Source organism: Tachysurus vachellii, chromosome 23 (genome assembly GCF_030014155.1).
Source record: "Tachysurus vachellii isolate PV-2020 chromosome 23, HZAU_Pvac_v1, whole genome shotgun sequence".
NCBI lineage: Eukaryota > Metazoa > Chordata > Actinopteri > Siluriformes > Bagridae > Tachysurus > Tachysurus vachellii.
This window is the reverse complement of record NC_083482.1, coordinates 13,552,905-13,575,404: the sequence shown is the minus strand read 5'-3', so window position 1 is coordinate 13,575,404 and position 22,500 is coordinate 13,552,905. Positions and strand designations below refer to the sequence as shown.

Genomic DNA, 22,500 nt, shown 5'->3' with positions numbered 1-22,500 from the left:
TGTGTGTTTGTGTGTGTGTGTGTGTGTGTGTGTGTGTGTGGACAGTAACTGGACAGTCTTTTAGCAAAGAGAAGACAATTCAAGAGGTCGCCATCGATACCTGATTAGGTTATTGACCTACCTGTGTGACTGTTTGTGTGTGTGTGTGTGAGAGAGAGAGAGAGAGAGAGAGAGAGAGAGCAGGCTGGCAGACAGAGGAACAGAGCAAGAGACAGGGGTAGAAACAGGCAGAGAAGGAGGGAGAGGGTCAATGTAAATGTTATTGCAGTGTGAGCTCATTTGATCAAAGCCTCTGAAAGGTTAAGTGAATCCAATCTGGTTTAGTGTGTCTGAGAGGAGGCTGTGTGTGTGTGTGTGTGTGTGTGTGTGTGTTTTGCTCATGGGGGGTGGGGGTGGGAGCGAGGTGAACAGAGAAGGGATTATCATATTGCCAATGAAATAGCGGCTCTGGTGTGGAGCGCCTCTCTCCCTCTCTAATGCATTTAGACAGCAATTGGCCTTAATAACCTTTATTGACTTCAGCAGGTCAGAGCCAAGGATCTAATTATTAAAGTGTATCAATTTCATCGGAGTTTAGTGCTCCGGCGTTCATATAATTATTTTAAGGTCGACCGAGGCAATTAATCTCCATTCACTTATTTGATGGCTTTGTAAAACATTAGGAATGTTGCGTTTCTGCGGTGCATATTCATCATGAAAACACATTTTTTATACACAGCTTTTACTTACACACAACGTCGGACGATTATGACGAGTTTGTTACGCACGTCGTTCACAATCGTCTACCAGCTCTCAGTAAATAGTCGTAGGGGTGCTCTGAATTCTTCCACAAGTTATGTACTGCTTTTTCTTAAGCTGCGGTTTTATAGTTTCTTCATAGTTTATTTGTGTGTGTGTGTGTGTGTGTGTGTGTGTGTGTGTGTGTGTGTGTGTGTGTGTGTGTGTGTGTGTGTGTGTGTGTGTGTGTGAAATTACAGGTAAGTAAAGTCCTAGGGGTGAACCGAAAGAGAATAAACACAAGACATAATAATAATGGGGCTAGGCTGTAGGTTTTTGCCTTCTTCCTTCCTTCCTTCCTTCCTTCCATAATTCCTTCCTTCCCACCTTCCTTCCTTCCTTCCTTCCTTCCTTCCATCCTTCTTTCCTCTCCAAATCTCCCTTCCTTTTTTCCTTTCCTTCCATAATTCCTTCTTTCGTTCCTTCCTTCCCACCTTCTTTCCTTCCTTCTTTCCTCCCTCCCTTCCTAACCGTCCTTTCTTTCTTTCTTTCTTTCTTTCTTTCTTTCTTTCTTTCTTTCTTTCTTCCTTTCTTCCTTCCTTCCTTCCTTCCTTCCTTCCTTCCTTTCCAAATCTCCCTTCCTTTTTTCCTTTCCTCCTTCCTTCTTATCTTTCTTCCCATCCTCCTTTGCTAACCTCCCTTCTTTTCTTCCTTTCTTCCTGCCTACCTTCCTAACCTATCCTTCTTCCATAATTTATCAATTTGGTCATTCACTCATTCAATCCTTCCTTCTGCTCTCCCTTAATAACTTTCCGTACTCCCTAAACATACTTCCTTCCTAACCATTCTCCTTCCTTCCTTCCTTCCTTCCTTCCTTCCCTCCTTCCTTCCTCCCTTCCTCCCTTCCTCCCTTCCTTCCTTCCTCCCTTCCTTCCCTCTCTCCCTCTCTCTCTCCCATTATTTAACAAAATACTGAAACCTTTAGTTTAAATGTAACTACTGTTACAGTAACATTAATATAGCAGGACTGTAGTTTTTTAAAAATACATCTTAAACTTAATTAAGAGGAAAAAGATAACTGATGTTCTCTCTCTCTCTCTCTCTCTCTCTCTCTCTCTCTCTCTCTCTCTCTCTCTCTCTCTCTCTCTCTCTCTCTCTCTCTCTCTCTCTCTCTCTCTCTCTCTCTCTCTCTCTCTCTCTCTCTCTCTCTCTCTCTCTCTCTCTCTCTCTCTCTCTCTCTCCTACCTTCCTGAGCAGTGTGAATTGATTGTTTAACAGGCATTTAATTCTAAGAATGGGGAAAAAGGAAGTGTTATTATTCTGTTATAATGAGAGCACTGATACGGGCCGATAATGCATTTTACATTATGGGGCACCTCATACAGAAGAATGGGACAGAAAAGAAAGGAGAAGAAAGCAGAATGGATGTGTGTGTGTGTGTGTGTGTGTGTGTGTGTGTGTGGTGTGCAGTATAATATGTGGCTAAAAGTTATTCGCCATTCCCTTTGAAGTGTGCATTGAACAGGGTAAGCTGAATTTCAGCCAGGCCTGATAGTGTTCAGGGTAAACACTTAAAACCCTTTAGAGAATTTCACGCCCTGATTCGCCAATAGCAGTGTTTTTGTGCTGCACTGTAAGTACTGTGTGTGTGTGTGTGTGTGTGTGTGTGTGTGTGTGTTTTAACTGGAAGTTAAAGTGTAGCTGTAAGGTGTAGCTGTAAGCTTTGTACCTGCACACACAGAGGGACTGGTTAGTCATTGGGATTGTGTGTGTGTGTGTGTGTGTGGTGGTGGTGGTGGTGGGGGGGTGTATTTGTGGACAATATCTACTGCATCAGAGGAAGACCTGATGAATATTCAATGCTACTTTAATGCTTTTGGAACCCCCTGGAAAGCCTGTGAAGCATACACACACACACACACACACACACACACACACACACACATACACACAATCATACAGTGAATTCTTGATATGTTAGATATTTATTACAAGTATCTCTATACAAAGTGAATAATTTCAAAAGAAGAAGAAATTGATGGAGAGAAGAAAGGCAGAAGGCAGGAGAATGTAGCTGGAGAACGTAATTGGCTATAGAGAGGTTTCCATATTAATGGTTTCTGGGGATTTCTTGTTTGATGATGTAGACTGTGGTCTTACCTTTTCTGCCTTCGACGAAGAGGTTTTTTTTTCCTAGGACACAATTGAACATATTATATCATCTGCATTATCAGCCTTAACCACATAGAAAACGATGAGGTCTGTCACCTCAGTTTATTTAGATGGTTAGACGGTTGTGTAACTGAAGTTCTTCCATCTGTGGGTCTCTGAGATAATTGGTTAGAGATAACACAGATGGCTCAACAGGAATTACAGATCAGGCTGATAATTCTGTCTCTCTATCTGTCTTGCAAGAACCGTTCTTAACCTCTAATGCTTGCTAGTTTTGCTCATGCTTACACTAAAATGACATCAGATATTGGCTTCACTTATGTGATTCTTTCTTTGGGAAACGATATTTGACTTCATTAAAATTACAGGTTGCTTTTTCTAGTCTAGTATTTTTAATTTAATCCTATTGTCTATGAAGTGGTTTCGTATCTTCGTAACGGAATCACAATGGATTCTGAACAAAAGAGAGACGACCGTCAACCTTACCAATCGAACACCAACACTACCACCCACCTACCAAACACCAACACTACCCAACCACTCACTAACCAAACAAATTGACCAATCATCAATCCCACAAACCAACTAAACCGCCTCTAAATAAGCAACTACACCAATCACCATCTCTAACAACCAGTCATCCAAAGAGCAATACTACTATCCATCTGCCATACCAACCATCCAATCAGCTAACCAAAAAGCAGTCAGCAAACCAAGCAAAGACCCAACAGTCATCTAACCTACCAACCAACAAACTCACCAGCCACCGACCCGTCATCCAACCTACCAACCAACTAAACAGCAACCCAACCAACCAACCCTATCAACCAACAGAAAGCTTTCAACCATCTATCCACCCAACCAACCAACCACCAAAACACCCAATCTATGTACAAACTGAGCATCTTTCCAAACACTAACCCCATCACCTATCCAAACACCCCATCAAGCCTAATTTAGTATTTTTTTTTTGGATCTAGTTATTTTTTTATTTTCAATTGGTCATGACTTAACCGCCAAAATATTTGCATAAATTTAAACCCATATAGTTTCGTTTTCCATGAAAACAGAAATACCGTGACTATATTCTGTCTGTATAATTTAAGATTGTACAGAGATCATGTATTTTTGTTTGTAAATTCATATCTTGATTCAGGCAGGAATTTAAAATAGTCTAGAGTCGTGTGCCAGCGGTCTGAATCGCAGGGCCAATTTGGTCTGACCAGGAAAGCGCATGGGTTTGACTGGGTCAGGATGCCTGCGGCAAAAGACAAGCAGTGTGCTGGTAAACAGACTGACAAATCCAAGACAACAAGCAGACCTGAAACTAAACAACTTTTGAAAAAGTCCGTATGGTAGGTTTCAAATGGTTTAATCCACATGCATTGTATCTGGTTACGTAAGTAATATTGATTAGAACTGTAGTATATCAGTAATAACTCGTGATTTCAGGTTTGCAGCTTTGTTGCTTATTGATTAAAGGTGCGGTGTACGATGATTGAAATCCAATGTTGACATTTGAAATCACCTAAACAAACACGCCCCTAAACCAAATGGGTGTCACCCCTGTTTTGATAGCTCCACCCCACACATACATACGCAACCCAGGCAACTATTATGGCGGACCCTGCTGGGGCAGTTGGCCGAGGGGATATTTTTATTAATAAATGAACACAATGAGTATTACTATGGTAATACAAATGTGTTTTTTGTAGTACTGTGTGTTGTACCGTGAAAGGTTTAGCTCCGTTTTATGTAACGGCAGGTATCCACCATGTCAATGTTTCAAGACATGTCAGACATGCTCACTGAACACTCTCTCTGCCGCATATTGACAAGACACGCCCTTTATGCTAATGTCAGACATGCTCACTGAACTCTCTCTGCCGCATATTGACAAGACACGCCCTTTATGCTAATGTCAGACATGCTCACTGAACTCTCTCTGCCGCATATTGACAAGACACGCCCTTTATGCTAATGTCAGACATGCTCACTGAACACTCTCTCCGCCGCATATTGACAAGACACGCCCTTTATGCTAATGTCACACATGTGCACTGAACACTCTCTCTGCCGCATATTGACAAGACACGCCCTTTATGCTAATGTCACACATGCGCACTGAACACTCTCTCTGCCGCATATTGACAAGACACGCCCTTTATGCTAATGTCACACATGCGCACTGAACACTCTCTCTGCCGCATATTGACAAGACACGCCCTTTATGCTAATGTCACATATGCGCACTGAACACTCTCTCTCTGCCGCATATTGACAAGACACGCCCTTTATGCTAATGTCACACATGCTCACTGAACTCTCTCTGCCGCATATTGACAAGACACGCCCTTTATGCTAATGTCACACATGCGCACTGAACACTCTCTCCACCGCATATTGACAAGACACGCCCTTTATGCTAATGTCACACATGCGCACTGAACACTCTCTCTGCCGCATATTGACAAGACACGCCCTTTATGCTAATGTCACATATGCGCACTGAACACTCTCTCTCTGCCGCATATTGACAAGACACGCCCTTTATGCTAATGTCACATATGCATACTGAACACTCTCTGTCTGCCGCATATTGACAAGACACGCCCTTTATGCTAATGTCACACATGCTCACTGAACACTCTCTCTGCCGCATATTGACAAGACACGCCCTTTATGCTAATGTCACACATGCTCACTGAACACTCTCTCCGCCGCATATTGACAAGACACGCCCTTTATGCTAATGTCACACATGCTCACTGAACACTCTCTCTGCCGCATATCGACAAGACACGCCCTTTATGCTAATGTCAGACATGCTCACTGAACTCTCTCCACCGCATATTGACAAGACACGCCCTTTATGCTAATGTCACACATGCTCACTGAACACTCTCTCCGCCGCATATTGACAAGACACGCCCTTTATGCTAATGTCACACATGTGCACTGAACACTCTCTCCGCCGCATATTGACAAGACACGCCCTTTATGCTAATGTCACACATGCTCACTGAACACTCTCTCCGCCGCATATTGACAAGACACGCCCTTTATGCTAATGTCAGACATGCTCACTGAACACTCTCTCCGCCGCATATTGACAAGACACGCCCTTTATGCTAATGTCACACATGCGCACTGAACACTCTCTCTGCCGCATATTGACAAGACACGCCCTTTATGCTAATGTCACACATGCTCACTGAACACTCTCTCTGCCGCATATTGACAAGACACGCCCTTTATGCTAATGTCACATATGCGCACTGAACACTCTCTCCGCCGCATATTGACAAGACACGCCCTTTATGCTAATGTCAGACATGCTCACTGAACACTCTCTCTGCCGCATATTGACAAGACACGCCCTTTATGCTAATGTCACACATGCTCACTGAACACTCTCTCCGCCGCATATTGACAAGACACGCCCTTTATGCTAATGTCACATATGCGCACTGAACACTCTCTCCGCCGCATATTGACAAGACACGCCCTTTATGCTAATGTCAGACATGCTCACTGAACACTCTCTCTGCCGCATATTGACAAGACACGCCCTTTATGCTAATGTCAGACATGCTCACTGAACACTCTCTCTGCCGCATATTGACAAGACACGCCCTTTATGCTAATGTCACATATGCGCACTGAACACTCTCTCCGCCGCATATTGACAAGACACGCCCCTTTCTGTCAATTGGCTACACGTTTGTTTTGTTAGTCGGCCCGACTCAGATTTCTGAAGCATTTTTCAAACATCGTGCACCGCACCTTTAATTATTTTTTATCCCAGTTTCCTCCTCATTATCCCCGTCTCACCTTAGAACACAACATTTAATATTTTAGGCAATGAGAGCTTTTTAATGACTCAATCAAACATGTAGTTTGCATTGTCTGGAAAGTTTAGTGTTTTCAGATATGTCAAATCAGAGGATTTGATTTGAAATCCCACTTTCAAAAAGGATTCATGGTGAAACCAAACAACTGAGAACAGAGAACTTTTCTGTGCCACTTTGCACGAAGTACCAAATCAAATGAGGATGAGGTTCCCTTTTGAGTCTGGTTCCTCTCAAGGTTTATTCTTTTTCCATCTAATGGAGTTTTTCCTCGTCACAGTCGCCTCGGTCACCTCAGACTTGTTCATTAGGGATGAATACAAACGCGTTTAAATAGAAGTCTAATATTAATCTTGAACTTTTGTATAATATTAAACTTTTCATAGGAAACATTTCTATTATGTTTATGTTCTGTTAACCTGCATTGAGACAAAGTCCATTGTTAAAAAAATGCTAAACAAATAGAATTGAATTGAATTCATTTGAAAATGAAGCGCTTTACTCTGAATTGGAAACAGTTTCCTGAATGTTGGAACCGTGCGGACTTGCTAACGCGCCTAAGCTCCTGCTGTTCGATACTCGTTCTTGCCGCAGCCATCGCCCAGGAAGACGTAAGAAAACGTCTTCACGATGGAAAGGCACCAAAACACGACACTCAAAAGCACTCCATGCAGCATGGCCTCCAGTCTCCTCACCTCCCGGTGGTGAGGCCTGAGCTTATCCGCTCTGAGCCAGGTTTAATTTTCCTTTGAGCGGCTGGCCAACACTAACTGTATTCTATCACGTTTGTTTTTCCTGAATATCGCTTTGCAGCCACCGTAGAAGAAACTTTAACATAATGAAAATACCTGAGGGTTTGGATAACCGGCGACTTCTTTACAGGGTTAAGCGTTACTTCAGGCAACCTAAACCAAGCTGGACAGCCGAACACGAAAAAGGGAAAGATTTTGGCCTTCGTCCTGCAGCCAAAGAGCTTTTTCTGGCACAAAAGTCAGTAAGATTTTTATCTATGGATTCAATTCATCATCCAGATCCAGGAATAGATGGAAATGTTATATATGTATGTATATGTGTGTGTGTGTGTGTGTGTGTGTGTGTGTGTGTGTATGCAAGTTGGTGAAAAAACGACCAGAAAGGATTGTGCTGTATGTGACACAATGTGACACAATGTCTCGTAAATCATGTGCGTGTGTGTGTGTGTGTGTGTGTGTGTGTGTGTGTGTTTTACGTTTTCAACAACATCTGTAGACAACATTGATGACTACGATGGAAAGATGGTTTAGTCATATAAACCGCTAAAACCCATCTCCTGTGCGATCAGTGTCTCTATTTGTTCTTCCCGCCGTTTATTTTTTTTTTTTCCCAGCCAGGAATTTAAAAAGAAAAAAAAAAGGCAACAAGAAGACAACAGCGATTTTAGTTTCTGCCTCATTTAGCACAAGGGAAAGCATATGAACAGCTGTCGAAAAAACCTTGGAGGGGCCTTAACCCGACTCACACAATACTTTCAAACGCTCGCCTCCATTGTCTCAGCCTTCTCTCCTCTTCAAACATGCTGCTGTGATGTTGCAGACACATTTTTCTAATGTTTTACACTTCATATAATCCCTTCTGTGGCACGTTGGTGTTGGGGGCGTGCGGGGATTGATGGCTCTCAGAGTGCTCATGAGGTCAATTTGGCTGAAAGGGCAAGCACTCAATCACTGTGTGTGTGTGTTAGGGGGGGGTCACAGGACACACACTCATACACACGCAAACAACCCGATCTTAAATGCACTTCTCATTATCGAACTCGTTCCTGTAAACCAGCCATATGTACGCAAAGTGTTATTGACATCTTAATGGTGTTTATATCGTGAACGTCATTCTACCTTTCCACCCCAAAAAGCACACACAATTACACAGTATCATGCTACCAGAGGCTGAAAAGGTGTCTCCAACATTTCCTGTATTTATTGTAGGATTTCCAATGGCTTGAGTCTTGCTTACACACTTATATACAATCACACAGGTCTGATCTTGCTGGAAGCAAATCTGGCACCGGCGTCTCACTTCCTGAACGTTTCTGCGATGGAGTCGGAGCGATCTGTGAGCCGTCCGTCTAACGATTATATCTATTCACCGCTGCTGGGATCGTGGTGTCACTACAGTAGAACAGCTCATTCAAAGTAAGGAAATAAGGAAGACCGAAGCGCCAACCGAGTCTGGCTCGGAGTCGGCCGGGGCGTCTGCGTTATGTCAGCGATCGAGGCTGAAAAAAGGAATGGTGTGAGTGTGTTTAATGGAGTAGAATTAAAAGTAAAGCAGGAAGTCAGTTTAAATCGTGACGTTTGCTTCGCCAAGTCTTTGTCGAGAGTAAATACTGAATTTGTTTACCTTTTTTTTTTTTTTTGTCTGGGTGATAAGTGTTGCCAATCCAATTGAATTCAACTCAACGGTATTTCTATAGTGCTTTTAACGGAAACTAATCTCAAATAATTTTACAGAGATCATTTTAAGTTCGTTTATGTTTGTTTATCTCTTACGAGAAAGCCTGATGCAACAGTGGCAAGGAAAAACTACCTGAGACGATATAAGGAAGAAACCTTGAGAGGAACCAGGCTCAAAAGGGAATAAAGATATTTTTTATTATATCCATTTTCTACAGCTGTTTTATTCAAGTGGAGTTGAGTTTATTCAACCAGGAGCTCTAACCAATCAACCAATCATCCATCCGTCCAAACAACCAGTCAACCCAAATTTGGTATTTCATTTGACATTTAATATGTTTGACATACCAAAGATGCGCTCCAGATCTCCTTTTGTTTAATTCGGCGATCTTCATACCGGGTTGAGTCGAGTTCACTCTGTGTATGTGTTTAACCCGAGGCATCGCTGTGTTTAGTCTAAGCAGAGTCCGTCTCCACCTAGCGACCTTTCGACCCGCCGCTCTTCACGCTAGGTCTCTTGTGCGTGGCTAGTAAAGGGTTAAGCCAAGTCTTTGACAGGTACTGCTTCAGAGAGATGCCCAAGTGTCGTCTCACGCATGAACGAGGGATAAGAAAGAGCGTGGGTGTTGTGAGACAAGCTGAGGTGAACCGACTCTGAGAGCACTTTCGCATAGTTTCACCACCTGCCAATCACCAGGCTCTGAGTAAAAAGGACGGGAGAAGAAGAGTGCTTACCTGGACACACACTAACACACACACATATACACACACACACACACACACACACAAACACACACACCTTCAGCACTCAAGAATTCTAAGGTTAGAGTTCACATGTCATCACTATTGAATGTCCTGTCCTATCCATCACATGATAAGATGTGCATACACAAATATCACCTGTCCTGGTGTTAAGTGAGGAAAAGAAGCTTTGAATATTATGGGATGGAAACCAAGATAAGAAGGAGATAAGTGTAATGGATGTGACAGGAAGTCTCTTTTTACCTCATGACAGCATATTTAATTTGCGTTCACACACACACACACATACACACGTGCACACACGCACTCCTTCTTTATGCAGTAAGAAAAGACACATCAGACTTAATGACACATCAGGAAACTTAACGTTACAGCTTCAGGCCTAACGCTAGAGACTCCTTCCAACTGTGCTAAATAATCATCTTGTAGAACACTTCACCGTATCGACATGCAGCCGAAGCTACCGTCAGGGCTGCCGTTCCAGTAAACTGATCAACACCTTCTGACCAATCAGATTCCAGGATTCATTAGCGCTGTGCTTGTGGTGTGAAATCAGCAGTAGTGTCCTGCGCCACAGGGTATAAGTGTGTGTGTGTGTGTGTATGCGTGCATGCAAGCTCCAGGATCGCACACCATGTACCATTAGCATCCTCTGACCTCCCACTCGAGGCAGTTTAGCTTTTCTCCTTGATTTAGCATTGAATGTAAATACTTGCTGAGGTTTCACCATTGCTCCTAACAGGCAGCTCGCTTAGTCCAGAATGGATCTGACCTCTGCCCTTAAGGGAACGAGTGTATATTGATTTCTTAAACAGCCTCCGTAAAGCTAAGTGCTTCTTTCTTAGGACTGCTGCACTGCTCATTTCCCGATAAGGCAGATTTGTGTGTTGTGGGCGGAGCCAACGCTCACAATTTTCAATTTTCAATTTTCTAAATTTTCTCAAATTAACAGCTGTTACAGTCCACATACTGGGAAAAAAACCTTTATTATTGTAATGATATTGATTTAATGTTGGACTGCATTTAAAATTTGGATAATTACCATCATTACGATTGATTTTATACGACGTGAGAAAAGTTACATTCGTAACTTTCGCTTTTAATCTTCGCAACTTTTTGTTGTGTTCAGTCACGTGTGTGGTTGTGAATTCGCAGCTGTGAGACTTTTTTTTTTTGTTTGTTTTTTCTGTTTGCGTTTTCACCTTGGATTTGGTCACGGTGTGAAATATTAGGTTACTTTGGAATAAAGACGCTAAAACGTTTCCTTAAGAAAATGCAGTAAGAAAAGGTATAGATTAAATATTTGTGGTGTAGTGCCATCTGTATTAAAGTTGGTTTTACAGGATAAAACCCCCAAATAATCGACAATGTTGATTTAGTAATATTTAGATGAATATTTTTAGTCTTATTTTCAGCTGTTTTTACATTTCTAACTGACTTTGAGCCAAACACTTTACTTTTCTGTAAAGCTGATCCTGGTTTTGTAGGTTACATGTGATTTCTTGTTGTAACGTGTGTGTGTGTGTGTGTGTATATGTGTGTTATTAGACTGAGCTGCTGCTGGCGGTGGTGGAGGATGAGAGCAATGTTCAGGAGAATCGACAGGAGATGGCTGAGACTCTGCTTAATGCTCTGAGTGACAGACAGCAGCATAGGCAGACCTGGAGGGACAGGTAAGACACACACACGCGCGCGCGCACGCACACGCGCGCGCGCACACACACACACACACACACACTGCACAACAATTCACTTTTTAATGCTTATGTTTTAGTTACATTTATTTTTTCACTTTTTAGTGCTTATTTATTTATTTATTTATTTATTTAATAATCAATAAATTGCCTACATAGTTAAGGCACCTAAACAGCTACATGTTATATAAAATTAAGTGTAATAAATTCTCATTTGTTTATCTTTAGTAAGAGTTCTTCAGGATTCTGACCAATCAGATTTGAGGATTCATTTATTGTTGATTCTATTATTTTATTATATTTTAGTTAGTTAGTTTTTTTTTTTTTTTTTTTTTTTTTTTACCCAAAAGCAAACATACTGTACAAGCTACCAGCTTCTTTTGCACTTAGTTAGCCGAGTGTTTATGTAGTAAACTGGTACACACGCTCCACTCATGCAGTAACAAGTGAATATTAGCACCTGCACCTTAGAGGTTCATCAGATAAGGTGCCACTTCAGCGCATTTCAAGCATCTCTGTGACATCTGTTGTTTATATTTTCACACTTCTGTCAACTTCAGGTTGGGATTTTTTATTTTTTTTTAAATGGAAGATGATGATGGTGGTCATCCATCATTATCGTCATCATCAATACACAGGAGCAAAGCTAATCTAAGCATTTTATTCATGTTAGACTTCATTTGGTAGAAAATGAACCAGATCTAGAACCAGAAACAGGCCACACACACACATACAGAAAAACACACACACACACATACATTTGTATGTGGGATCCTGAGCTCGGATTCCATCAAAAGGATTGTATACTAATTACATAGACACACACACACACACGAACATACACATACACACACGAACATGCCCACACACACATGAATGCACAAACACTCACACAAACACACACACACACGCACAGACACACACGCACAGGCTGAAATAAAGATGTCTGTATGTTTTAATGGGGATTGATTATGACCTGACTTCTCATGTCTCAAGGATACGATGTGTGTGTGTGTGTGTGTGTGTGTGTGTGTACAAGAGTGGTGGACTCCTGAGTGGTCTAAAATTGGAGATAAGTTGTGGAGTGTAAACATCACTGTTATCTGTGTGTGTCTTTCTGCACTAGGTGTTATCGGGATGAATGGATACTGTCTGAGTGAGTCTTATCTCTGAGGAAGGAAGTCAGTGGGCTATCAGCGCACGTCTGTGTGTGTGTGTGGTGTGTGTGTGTGCACACTCAGGTGTGTAGGTATATTTGATGAAAACAGACAGAGATGTTTAGTATATGTTAATATTCTTAAATACTCAGTATGAATCAATTAAATCAGTCATCAATTGATGTGTGTGTGTGTGTGTGTGTGTGTGTGTGTACAGTATGTGTGTGTGTCTGTGTGTGTTGTGCTGATGCGCATTCTTTATACAGGCGTCGAAAGCTGGATTCCAGGTCTGTCTATTTGTCAAGGCGGTGTCCACACACACACACACACATACACACACACACACGTTTATTTCAGCAGTTGGAGAGATTAGATAGTACCGTTCCCTGTCCCTCACGCTCCTGTGTTCTAATACATTTGAACTCACCCCCTCTCTCCCTATCACTTCCTGCGCCCCGTCGTCCCCTCTCGGCTGTGATAATGGTACCTCCCGCATTAGACCCAGCTCTGTGAGGTACCTGTCAACGGCCAGCATTTAAAGGAAAAGAAGCACATGGCCCTGCGCGACGTTAAACACACTCTGATAAGATGGAACTGATGTTATCGCCGCGGTGACACCAACATGCTTTTAGCAGCCAGCGTGTGTGTGTGTTCGGGGGGCGGCGGCGGCGGCGGCGGGGGGGGGTGGTCATTATTTGAGTCATTTATTCTGACTCAAAAATCACTTCATAGTCAGTTTGCATAATCATTTGTCTTGGAAACGTTACCTGCTTTCTGTGGCTTTTACTCACTACACATCCAATCAGGAGTGGATGTAGATCGATAGCCTACGTTAAGTGTAAATAAAATAAAAAGCTAGCTAGCATTGAACATCGTAGCCAAATGACTATAAGTTGACATTATTAATCTTTTCATTTTAATCAAAAAATTCAGTTTTTCTTTTGCTTTTATTCAACATTAATGCTCTGTTTGCTTAAAACGCTTGTAACTCAGACCCGTAACACTCGTGAGTTCATACCTGTGACATCAAACCAACATGGCCGCTCACAGCATGGACAGAAAACAAACTAGTTACTAGTTTCTAGTCATTATTTATAAATAATTTCTTCTTCTTCTTCTTCTTCTTCTTCTTCTTCTGATGCAGTCCTCCAATCTGGCAACCCTGTTTGCTAACTTTTTTAAGGCGCAAACTCAGAATCAGAGCTGAGAATTAACATCAACACCTCAACATAAAGATATACTTATATTTCCATGACAACTCGGTGTACAGATGATGTAAGATCAGAGAGTTTTTGAAGAGATTTCTTTTTTCTTTTTTCTTTTTTTCGCCTTTAATCATCAATTCTCCATCGCACGTCCTTTATTAAAGCTCTTGCTTGCTGATTCATGCTACTTATTTTCCCACTGAAAGCTCTAATTGTTTTAGGGAGTTTAGTATGCATGGGATTCAGCTTGTCTGATTACGGTCTCTTTTGTGCCGCTGTGTAACGGCGTTAAAGTTTGTCGCTTTAAAGGCGGCATGATGGATTGCAGGTAGAGGATTCATAAACACCAGCACGGCTGATTGATTAAGGCTTTCCGAGTTTTTCCGAAGAGAACCGTTGCTCCTTAAACAAGTGCTGTAAGTGGTATGGAGTTCAGGATGAGAGAGAGAGAGAGAGAGAGAGAGAGAGAGGGGGGGTGTGGATGAAAGAAAGAAGAAAGAAATGTGACCGTAGGGGACTTTATGTTGCTTTATATGTACTTTGGCTGAACGATGACTTCACTTCCACCACCCTTGTGACCAATCTATTGCCCTAAACTCCCTCACTAATGTTGCTGTCTGTGTACACACACACACACGCACGCGCACACACACATGCGCACACACACATGCACACACACACACACACTTATTTTCCTTTACTTAACTCTTGACTTTTATTCATGATCGTCAGGTTGCCAATAGAAAGCCTAGATTATCTGGATGGATTGAATTCTCTTCTCTTCTCTTCTCTTCTCTTCTCTCCATTATTCTTCTCTTCTATTTTTTTCTTTTCTTCCCTTCTCTCCATTATTCTTCTCTTCTCTTCTCTTCTCTTCTCTTCTCTTCTCTTCTCTTCTCTTCTCTACATTATTCTTCTCTCCATTATTCTTCTCTTCTCTTCTCTTCTCTTCTCTTCTCTTCTCTTCTCTTCTCTTCTCTTCTCTTCTCTTCTCTTCTCTTCTATTTTTTTCTTTTCTTCTCTTCTTTCCATTATTCTTCTCTCCATTATTCTTCTCTTCTCTTCTCTTCTCTTCTCTTCTCTTCTCTTCTCTTCTCTTCTCTTCTCTTCTCTTCTCTTCTCTCTCTCCTCTCCTCTCCTCTCCTCTCCTCTCCTCTCCTCTCCTCTCCTCTCCTCTCCTCTCCTCTTTGACCTGTCTGCACTCCAGATTTGATCTCTAACGTCAGTGCTTAATCTCACTAATGCTCTCAGAGCCAAAATCCCTACAGTCATTCTCCAAAATGTGAAATCTAAAATGTATCCAAAAAGCTGAATCAGGTTCTGGGTTGTTGATTAGAGGATCAGGGTTCAAGCTTCAGCACTGCCAAGCTGCCCCTGTTGGGCCCTCGAACATGGTCCTTAACCCTCCCTGCTCCAAAGATGGGATAAGTGAAGAGTTTTACTGTGCTGTTCCAGCAGATCTGCCACTTAGTGATTATTATTTCTGTAGAAACTCTTTATACTGAAATCCCAGCACATTCCCAGCAGTTACTGGTGAAGACCACGTTTAACTTCATTCTGATGTGTAATATCATCATATCGGTATGATCTTTTTGTATCGAGCTTCCCGAAGCCTGATTGGCTGATCAGATACAGTTTTATATAGTATCGTAGTACCGATGTATTCGCCGGATAAAGACTTCCGTAAGTCTCTCTATTGTAGGTCAGGAGGTCTGGTGAGAATGGTGTATGTGTAAATGTTCACGTGTGTGTTCAGGTGATTAAAGAGTCTACGGAAAGCTTTACACAGGAACTCACCAGAGGTTAAGTATGATAATGCATGGATGACGTGTCCTACACCTCTCAGACCTGCACAGACATGATGTTGTGGAGATAGCTTTGGGCAAAGGCTTCCTTTGAATTTTTTCCCCCATGACGAGACAGGCTCGTCACACCTTCATGCTGCCATGTCTCTGTATGGCTTGACCTTTACGTGACCTCTGGGTTTCAGGGTATATTGGTGTGTGTGTGTGTGTGTGGTTGGGGTGGCGAGCTAGTGCTCCGAACAGCTGTGCTGTTTGTAAGGACGGCGCTAACTGCTGTAGACTTTGTAAGGTCATTAGATGATAATAGAAATGATTACTGAATTACATGGGGGCTTTAGGAGAGGGGAGGGGAGCACCAGTGGATTTGATAAATGGCCTGTGAAGGTGCCCATCTGGCCTCTCTCTCTCTCTCTCTCTCTCTCTCTCTCTCTCTCTCTCTTTATCATTCTCGTGCTCTTTCTTTCTCACATACTTCCATCCTTTTGTACATTCCGTGGAAGTGCAAAACAAATGAAGTTGTGAACGATTAACAGAGAAGCAAAGAGAGAGAGATGCTTTGTCTCTCTCTCTCTCTGTGCTTGTGTGTGTGTGTGTGTGTGTGTGTGTGAGCGCTTCTTCGTTAATGTGGCTAGTGCTTGACTCTTCGCCCTCCATGTCTCAATGGAGCTGCAGGAGAGTGGGTAGCCATTGACCTTCGACCTGGGAAGCAGTTGGAGAGCCAACACTGCGTAAATCAAGTGCTGCTGAGGTTAACACACACACACACACACACACACTCCTTGTCAGATCGCAGGAGGAAACAGATTCTGCACTTTTGTCCGTGCCTCATTTGACACAAGTCTCTACATATTAATATGATGTTTAATTTATAAAGCACAAGGACATCCACTGAGCTCATGCAAATATCCTTACACAAATATGCCATATTTATATATACACCATACCCAGGCAAGAGCAGTGCAAAAGTTTGCACACCCTCAAGGCAGAATAACGAAGACAAAGAAATGTAATTTATTCCGACTAGATGTTTGTTTAGCTTCGTGTCATTTGTTCGTCTGTTATTATCTCATCCATTTTAATGTTAAGACTGTTAAGGTTGTTCAACACTCCCTGGACCTCCTGAGTGCAACTGATGGAAAAACCTGGTCAGATTTTAGATTTTAATGTATACAGTCGGTTTATTAGAAAATAATAATAATAATAATAATAATAATAATAATAATAATAATAATAATAATAATAATAAAAAATAAATAAATAATCAGAACACATTAAAAAACTGCAGAATGAAAAAAAAAATAATAATTTAAAAATATTTTTTAAATGAGCAATTTTGTCTTTTCAAATGATTATAAATGAATATTATTATTTAGCATCTTTAAACGTGTAAATACTTTTAAACTACGTGTAATTTTTATTTTAAAATGAATATATTATTTAGATATTATTTCAAGCTTGAAATAATTACAGTTTCTACAAATAATCATATATTGAAATAATCGTTTATTAAACCTGTTAAAGGACGTTCTAGAGAAATTTACCAATATTCAAGATATTTTTATAAGATATTTTTAAATATTTTTTATTACATACATATTTATATATAACAAAATATAAAGAATATTTTTATATTATAAAATGTGATAAAATATCTTATAAAATATAATCAATATATTTATATTTAATAATATATGTAATATTTTTTAAAAACATATTTATGCTTCTTTTTCTTTTGCTACGAATAGCATTAAACACATAAAGATTAAATTTTAAAAACAAATAAGACCGCCGAATAATCGCAAGAACCATAAAAGCAACTTGGATAGTGAACTTTTAATTTCAACCAATGAAATAGTTCAAACCTTTTGCATCTTTCTTTCTGACTGTTAATATATTTTTAAAACCGTCTCTAATGGTGCAGGATTACAATATAAATGCGTGATGTAATAGCACAGCTAGCGTACATAGCTAATTTTGAGTTTTAAAAAGTCACACGGTTGAGAATCTTGCTGAAAATACGAAAAATTCGGCAACGTGCGCTAATGTTTTTAGTGTGTTCTTAATACCTAGATAAAATTTTTTTCCTAGTCATTTTTTTTCCTAATTTATTTTTAAAATAAAATTCCTAGCAAGTGTACAAGCTCTTTATTCAGGTAGTTTTGTTTGCAGTTATGTTAGGTAGTTAGCGTTAGCTCGTTTACATGAAATAATAATAATAGATTAATAAGAAGTGATGAATTGTTGAAGGTTTCACTGGTGAATGAAAAGATAACTGAGTATACTGACATTCTGCTCATGTTGACTATGTAAGCATGGATTTTATTTAAAATAATACAGACGCAATATTACGTTAAGGAATGCAGCGTGTCACGAAGAAGACTGTGGGTTGATTCATGCTCATCCTGGTGCCTTTAGTTTGGTGGAAACGTATAATGTTTTTTGTTTACGTATAATTTACAGTCTTCTGCGTTTTCTTTGTACCCAGATACGAGGTTATGAACTTCTCAGAGTTGCTTTATTTAATTTCTAGCATAAAGCAACTCAAGATCAACATTTCCAGCATGTGCCCTGTGTCTTCAGCAGCTGCCCATTTTATTCATCCTCCCATCCTGACCTTTGACCCCAACCCTGCCTTTGTGCATCCGGGCATCTTTTGTTCTTGTTTCTCAGTGTGTCATGACTTCTGACCTCACCTGGGTGGAAAGCTAGAGAATTAAAACCCCAGTGGGGTGTCATCACGCTCAGAGATGCGTCTCCGTGCGTCCATGTGCTGCGCGTTCTCAGCCTCTGGACAAACTCAGCTTGATTGAATTGGTTTTGTCAACCATGCGTGCACCAGAACAGAACGGCAAATCATTAGCAGAGGCAAGGGAGATGTTTCACGCACGTATCTTCTCATCCTGTCAAGGAGAATGGGGGCGTGGCCATAGCTGTCAGTATTGTGACATGGCTTTTGTCTCCTGTGTGCAGAGTCCTAAAGAGAGCAGACAAAAGGTTTGAAGTCTCCTACGTGTCTGTGGTCAATGAAGACAAACAGACTCGAGAAGAGGGTGGAGGATGGAGGATGATGGAGGATAGAAGATGATGGAGGATAGAAGATGATGGAGGATAGAGAGTAGAGAAGGATGGAGTATAGAGGAGGATGGAGTATAGAGTGTAGAGGAGGATGAAGTATAGAGGAGGATGGAGGATAGAGTGTAGAGGAGAATGGAGTATAGAGTGTAGAGGAGGATGGAGGATAGAGTGTAGAGGAGGATGGAGGATAGAGTGTAGAGGAGGATGGAGGATAGAGTGTAGAGGAGGATGGAGTATAGAGTGTAGAGGAGGATGGAGTATAGAGTGTAGAGGAGGATGGAGTATAGAGTGTAGAGGAGGATGGAGTTTAGAGTGTAGAGGAGGATGGAGGATAGAGTGTAGAGGAGGATGGAGGATAGAGTGTAGAGGAGGATGGAGGATAGAGTGTAGAGGAGGTAGGAGTATAGAGTGTAGAGGAGGATGGAGTATAGAGTGTAGAGGAGGATGGAGTATAGAGTGTAGAGGAGGATGGAGTATAGAGTGTAGAGGAGGATGGAGTATAGAGTGTAGAGGAGGATGGAGGATTGAGTGTAGAGGAGGATGGAGTATAGAGTGTAGAGGAGGTAGGAGTATAGAGTGTAGAGGAGGATGGAGTATAGAGTGTAGAGGAGGATGGAGTATAGAGTGTAGAGGAGGATGGAGTTTAGAGTGTAGAGGAGGATGGAGTTTAGAGTGTAGAGGAGGATGGAGTATAGAGTGTAGAGGAGGATGGAGTATAGAGTGTAGAGGAGGATGGAGTATAGAGTGTAGAGGAGGATGGAGGATAGAGTGTAGAGGAGGTAGGAGTATAGAGTGTAGAGGAGGTAGGAGTATAGAGTGTAGAGGAGGATGGAGTATAGAGTGTAGAGGAGGATGGAGTATAGAGTGTAGAGGAGGATGGAGTATAGAGGATTGAGTATAGAGGAGGATGGAGGAGGATGGAGACTGAGGATGGAGACTTAGCTGAGCAGGTGACAGCTACTTTATAACAAAATGCTATAGCCACAACATGGAACGAAAAACACAATAACGGAAACATGCACATCCAACCATCTGTCTATTCATCCGTCCATCCATCTATCTATCCAATGAATGAATGAAATAATGAACGAATGAATGAATGGTGGATGGATGGATGGATGGATGGGTGTATAGACAGCCATCCATTTATTAATTTATTCTTTTTTTCATCCATCCATCCATCCATCCATCCATCCATCCATCAAGTAATTGTATTTATGATGTATTTTGTGTTTTTAACAAATTTATACACAAAAGGTTATTAAGAAAAGGATATGCTTCTAGAAATGTTGCATACAGACACACACACACACATAAACACACCCGCACGCGCATGCACGCACACACACTTCAATCCTTCACTACAGAAAGCTCTTTCTGAAGGCCCTTTGCACACAGTGCTGAACATATCTTGTGTTCATTTGTGTTTTCATTGCAGTTAAAGAAAAAGGTCTGTAACACACACACACATGCACACACACATGCACACACACGTGCACACACATGCACACACACATGCACACACAGCACACACGCAGGGCAAAATGGTGTGGGGTTTTTGGGCGGGCTGTGTGTTTTACTTGGCATTGACTGCACCGTTTACAGAGTTTGTTGGGTGTAACTGACTCATGATACCTTAAGGCACCAAGCTTACAGGCAAACACCTGCATCTGCCATTTGGTGAGACAAGAACACACACACACACACACACACACACACAGAGTGTCTCATAGCTACCCGCTATAGCATGTTTGGAATCAAATGAATCAAAAGGAGCAGCATGCCTGTGTCTCTGTGTCTGTGTGTGTGTGTGTGTGTGTGTGTGTGTGTGTGTGTGTGTGTATGTGTGTGTGTGCGCGCCTTGCGCTACCTTTCATCATTGCAAGGGCTATAATTAGCATGAAAGTGATGGTTACATTTAAAAAGCTGTAGTATAATTTGTCTGTCTTTGTCGAACCAAACAAACAGCAGTCCCACCCTGGCGCTGTCCACGTGAGCGTCTGAGCAGTAAACCATCCTGATACAGAGAACCCGGGCTTTAATCTTCATCACAAAGAGAACACGATTTGCAGCCGCCGCTTTACCTACACCGCGTTTCTCCCTCACGCTAATTCAGCTAGCTTTGATTGGGTTTAGCTTTTTGCCGAGGCTTATTATAATGGAAACGAAGCGTCCAATTTGTCTGTACATGCGTGTCAGCGTGTCTGCTCCCTCAAACAAACTATCAAGTACAAACCGCATGTGTACATGTGCTCTCTCGCCATGGCGCACTGCTGTAACCGACGTTGCACGGTACGTAATGACAGGATGCATCAAGCCCTTTCCCCAGTTTCATGTTTGCTCTCCATTTTGTGGGGAAACCTTAAACGACATAGGATGTGATTCAGCATATCGCCTACTCGTGTAAAACACCGATACCCGACTCTATACGGGCCTCAGTGTGCGAAGGAAAGAGCGAGAGTGTGTGTGAGAGAGCGACAGAGCAAACTAAGGAGAAAGGAATCACTTTTAGTTTAATTGCTCTTGGGCCTTAATGAAAACAGTTATTTCATAATTACGCTTCTTGCAGTAAGTCTTCAGCCCGTTAGCAATTAAGAGAGCCGCAAAGTTTTAGGGCCCTGGAATGCCAGGACAAGCTGCCAGGAAGCTTTAATATGGAAACATAGCTGGTGAAAGCTCTAACCAAAGCGACAGACTCGCCTGCCGCTCTGGGAAAAAAAATGAAACGGTGGATTCCCGAAAGAGGCGAACCCGAGAACACGCAGGCAGCGGCGAAGGAAAGATGTGTGAACAAGGATTTGCGGTGTCAGGACTTCTGGTTCTCGCACAAATCTTTTTTCTGTTCTTTCTCCTAACAAAGACAATAAGATTTTTTTCAAATGTATAGTCTTTTTATGTCTTAATTGGAATGTTCTTCTGAGAAAAAGAAAACTTGTCTGATTAGCACGGATGTTAGCACGGATGTTAGCACGGATGTTAGCACGGATGTTAGCACGGATGTTAGCACGGATGCCGTTCACGTAACGTGTGAACAAGGATTTGCGGTGTCAGGATTACTGGTTCTCACACGAATATTTTTTCTGTTTCTATCTCCTAACAAAGACAATAAGATAATAAGATAATAATAAGATAATAAGACCATTTTAAAATGTATAGTCTTTTTATGTCTTAATTGGAATGTTCTTCTGAGAAAAAGAAAACTTGTCTGATTAGCACGGATGTTAGCACGCATGTTAGCACGGATGATGGCACGCATGTTAGCACGGATGTTAGCACGCATGTTAGCACGGATGTTAGCACGGATGTTAGCATGGATGTTAGCACGGATGTTAGCATGGATGTTAGCACGGATGCTGTTCACGTAACATGTGTGAACAAGGATTTGTTGTGTCAGGACTACTGGTTCCCACACTAATATTTGTTCTTTTCTTTCTCCTAACAAAGACAATAAGATTTTTTAAAAATGTATAGTCTTTTTATGTCTTAATTGGAATGTTCTTCTGAGAAAAAGAAAACTTGTCTGATTAGCACAGGTAGCACGGATGTTAGCACGCACGTTAGCACGCACGTTAGCACGGATGCTGTTCACGTAACTGCAGTGTGATCAAGCAGATCAAGATTTTTACAAATCTG

General features: G+C 41.5%; 1 protein-coding gene across 3 annotated transcripts in view; it reads left to right on the top strand.

Moving 5' to 3' along the window:
• fto (FTO alpha-ketoglutarate dependent dioxygenase) overlaps positions 1-22,500 on the top strand; it is a 155,053-nt gene that overhangs the window by 52,235 nt on the left and 80,318 nt on the right. For all 3 annotated transcript variants that reach the window (XM_060859334.1, XM_060859333.1, XM_060859335.1), the window contains exon 8: positions 11,480-11,604. In XM_060859334.1, coding sequence (XP_060715317.1) covers positions 11,480-11,604 — 125 coding nt within the window. The remainder of the gene's footprint in view (positions 1-11,479; positions 11,605-22,500) is intronic.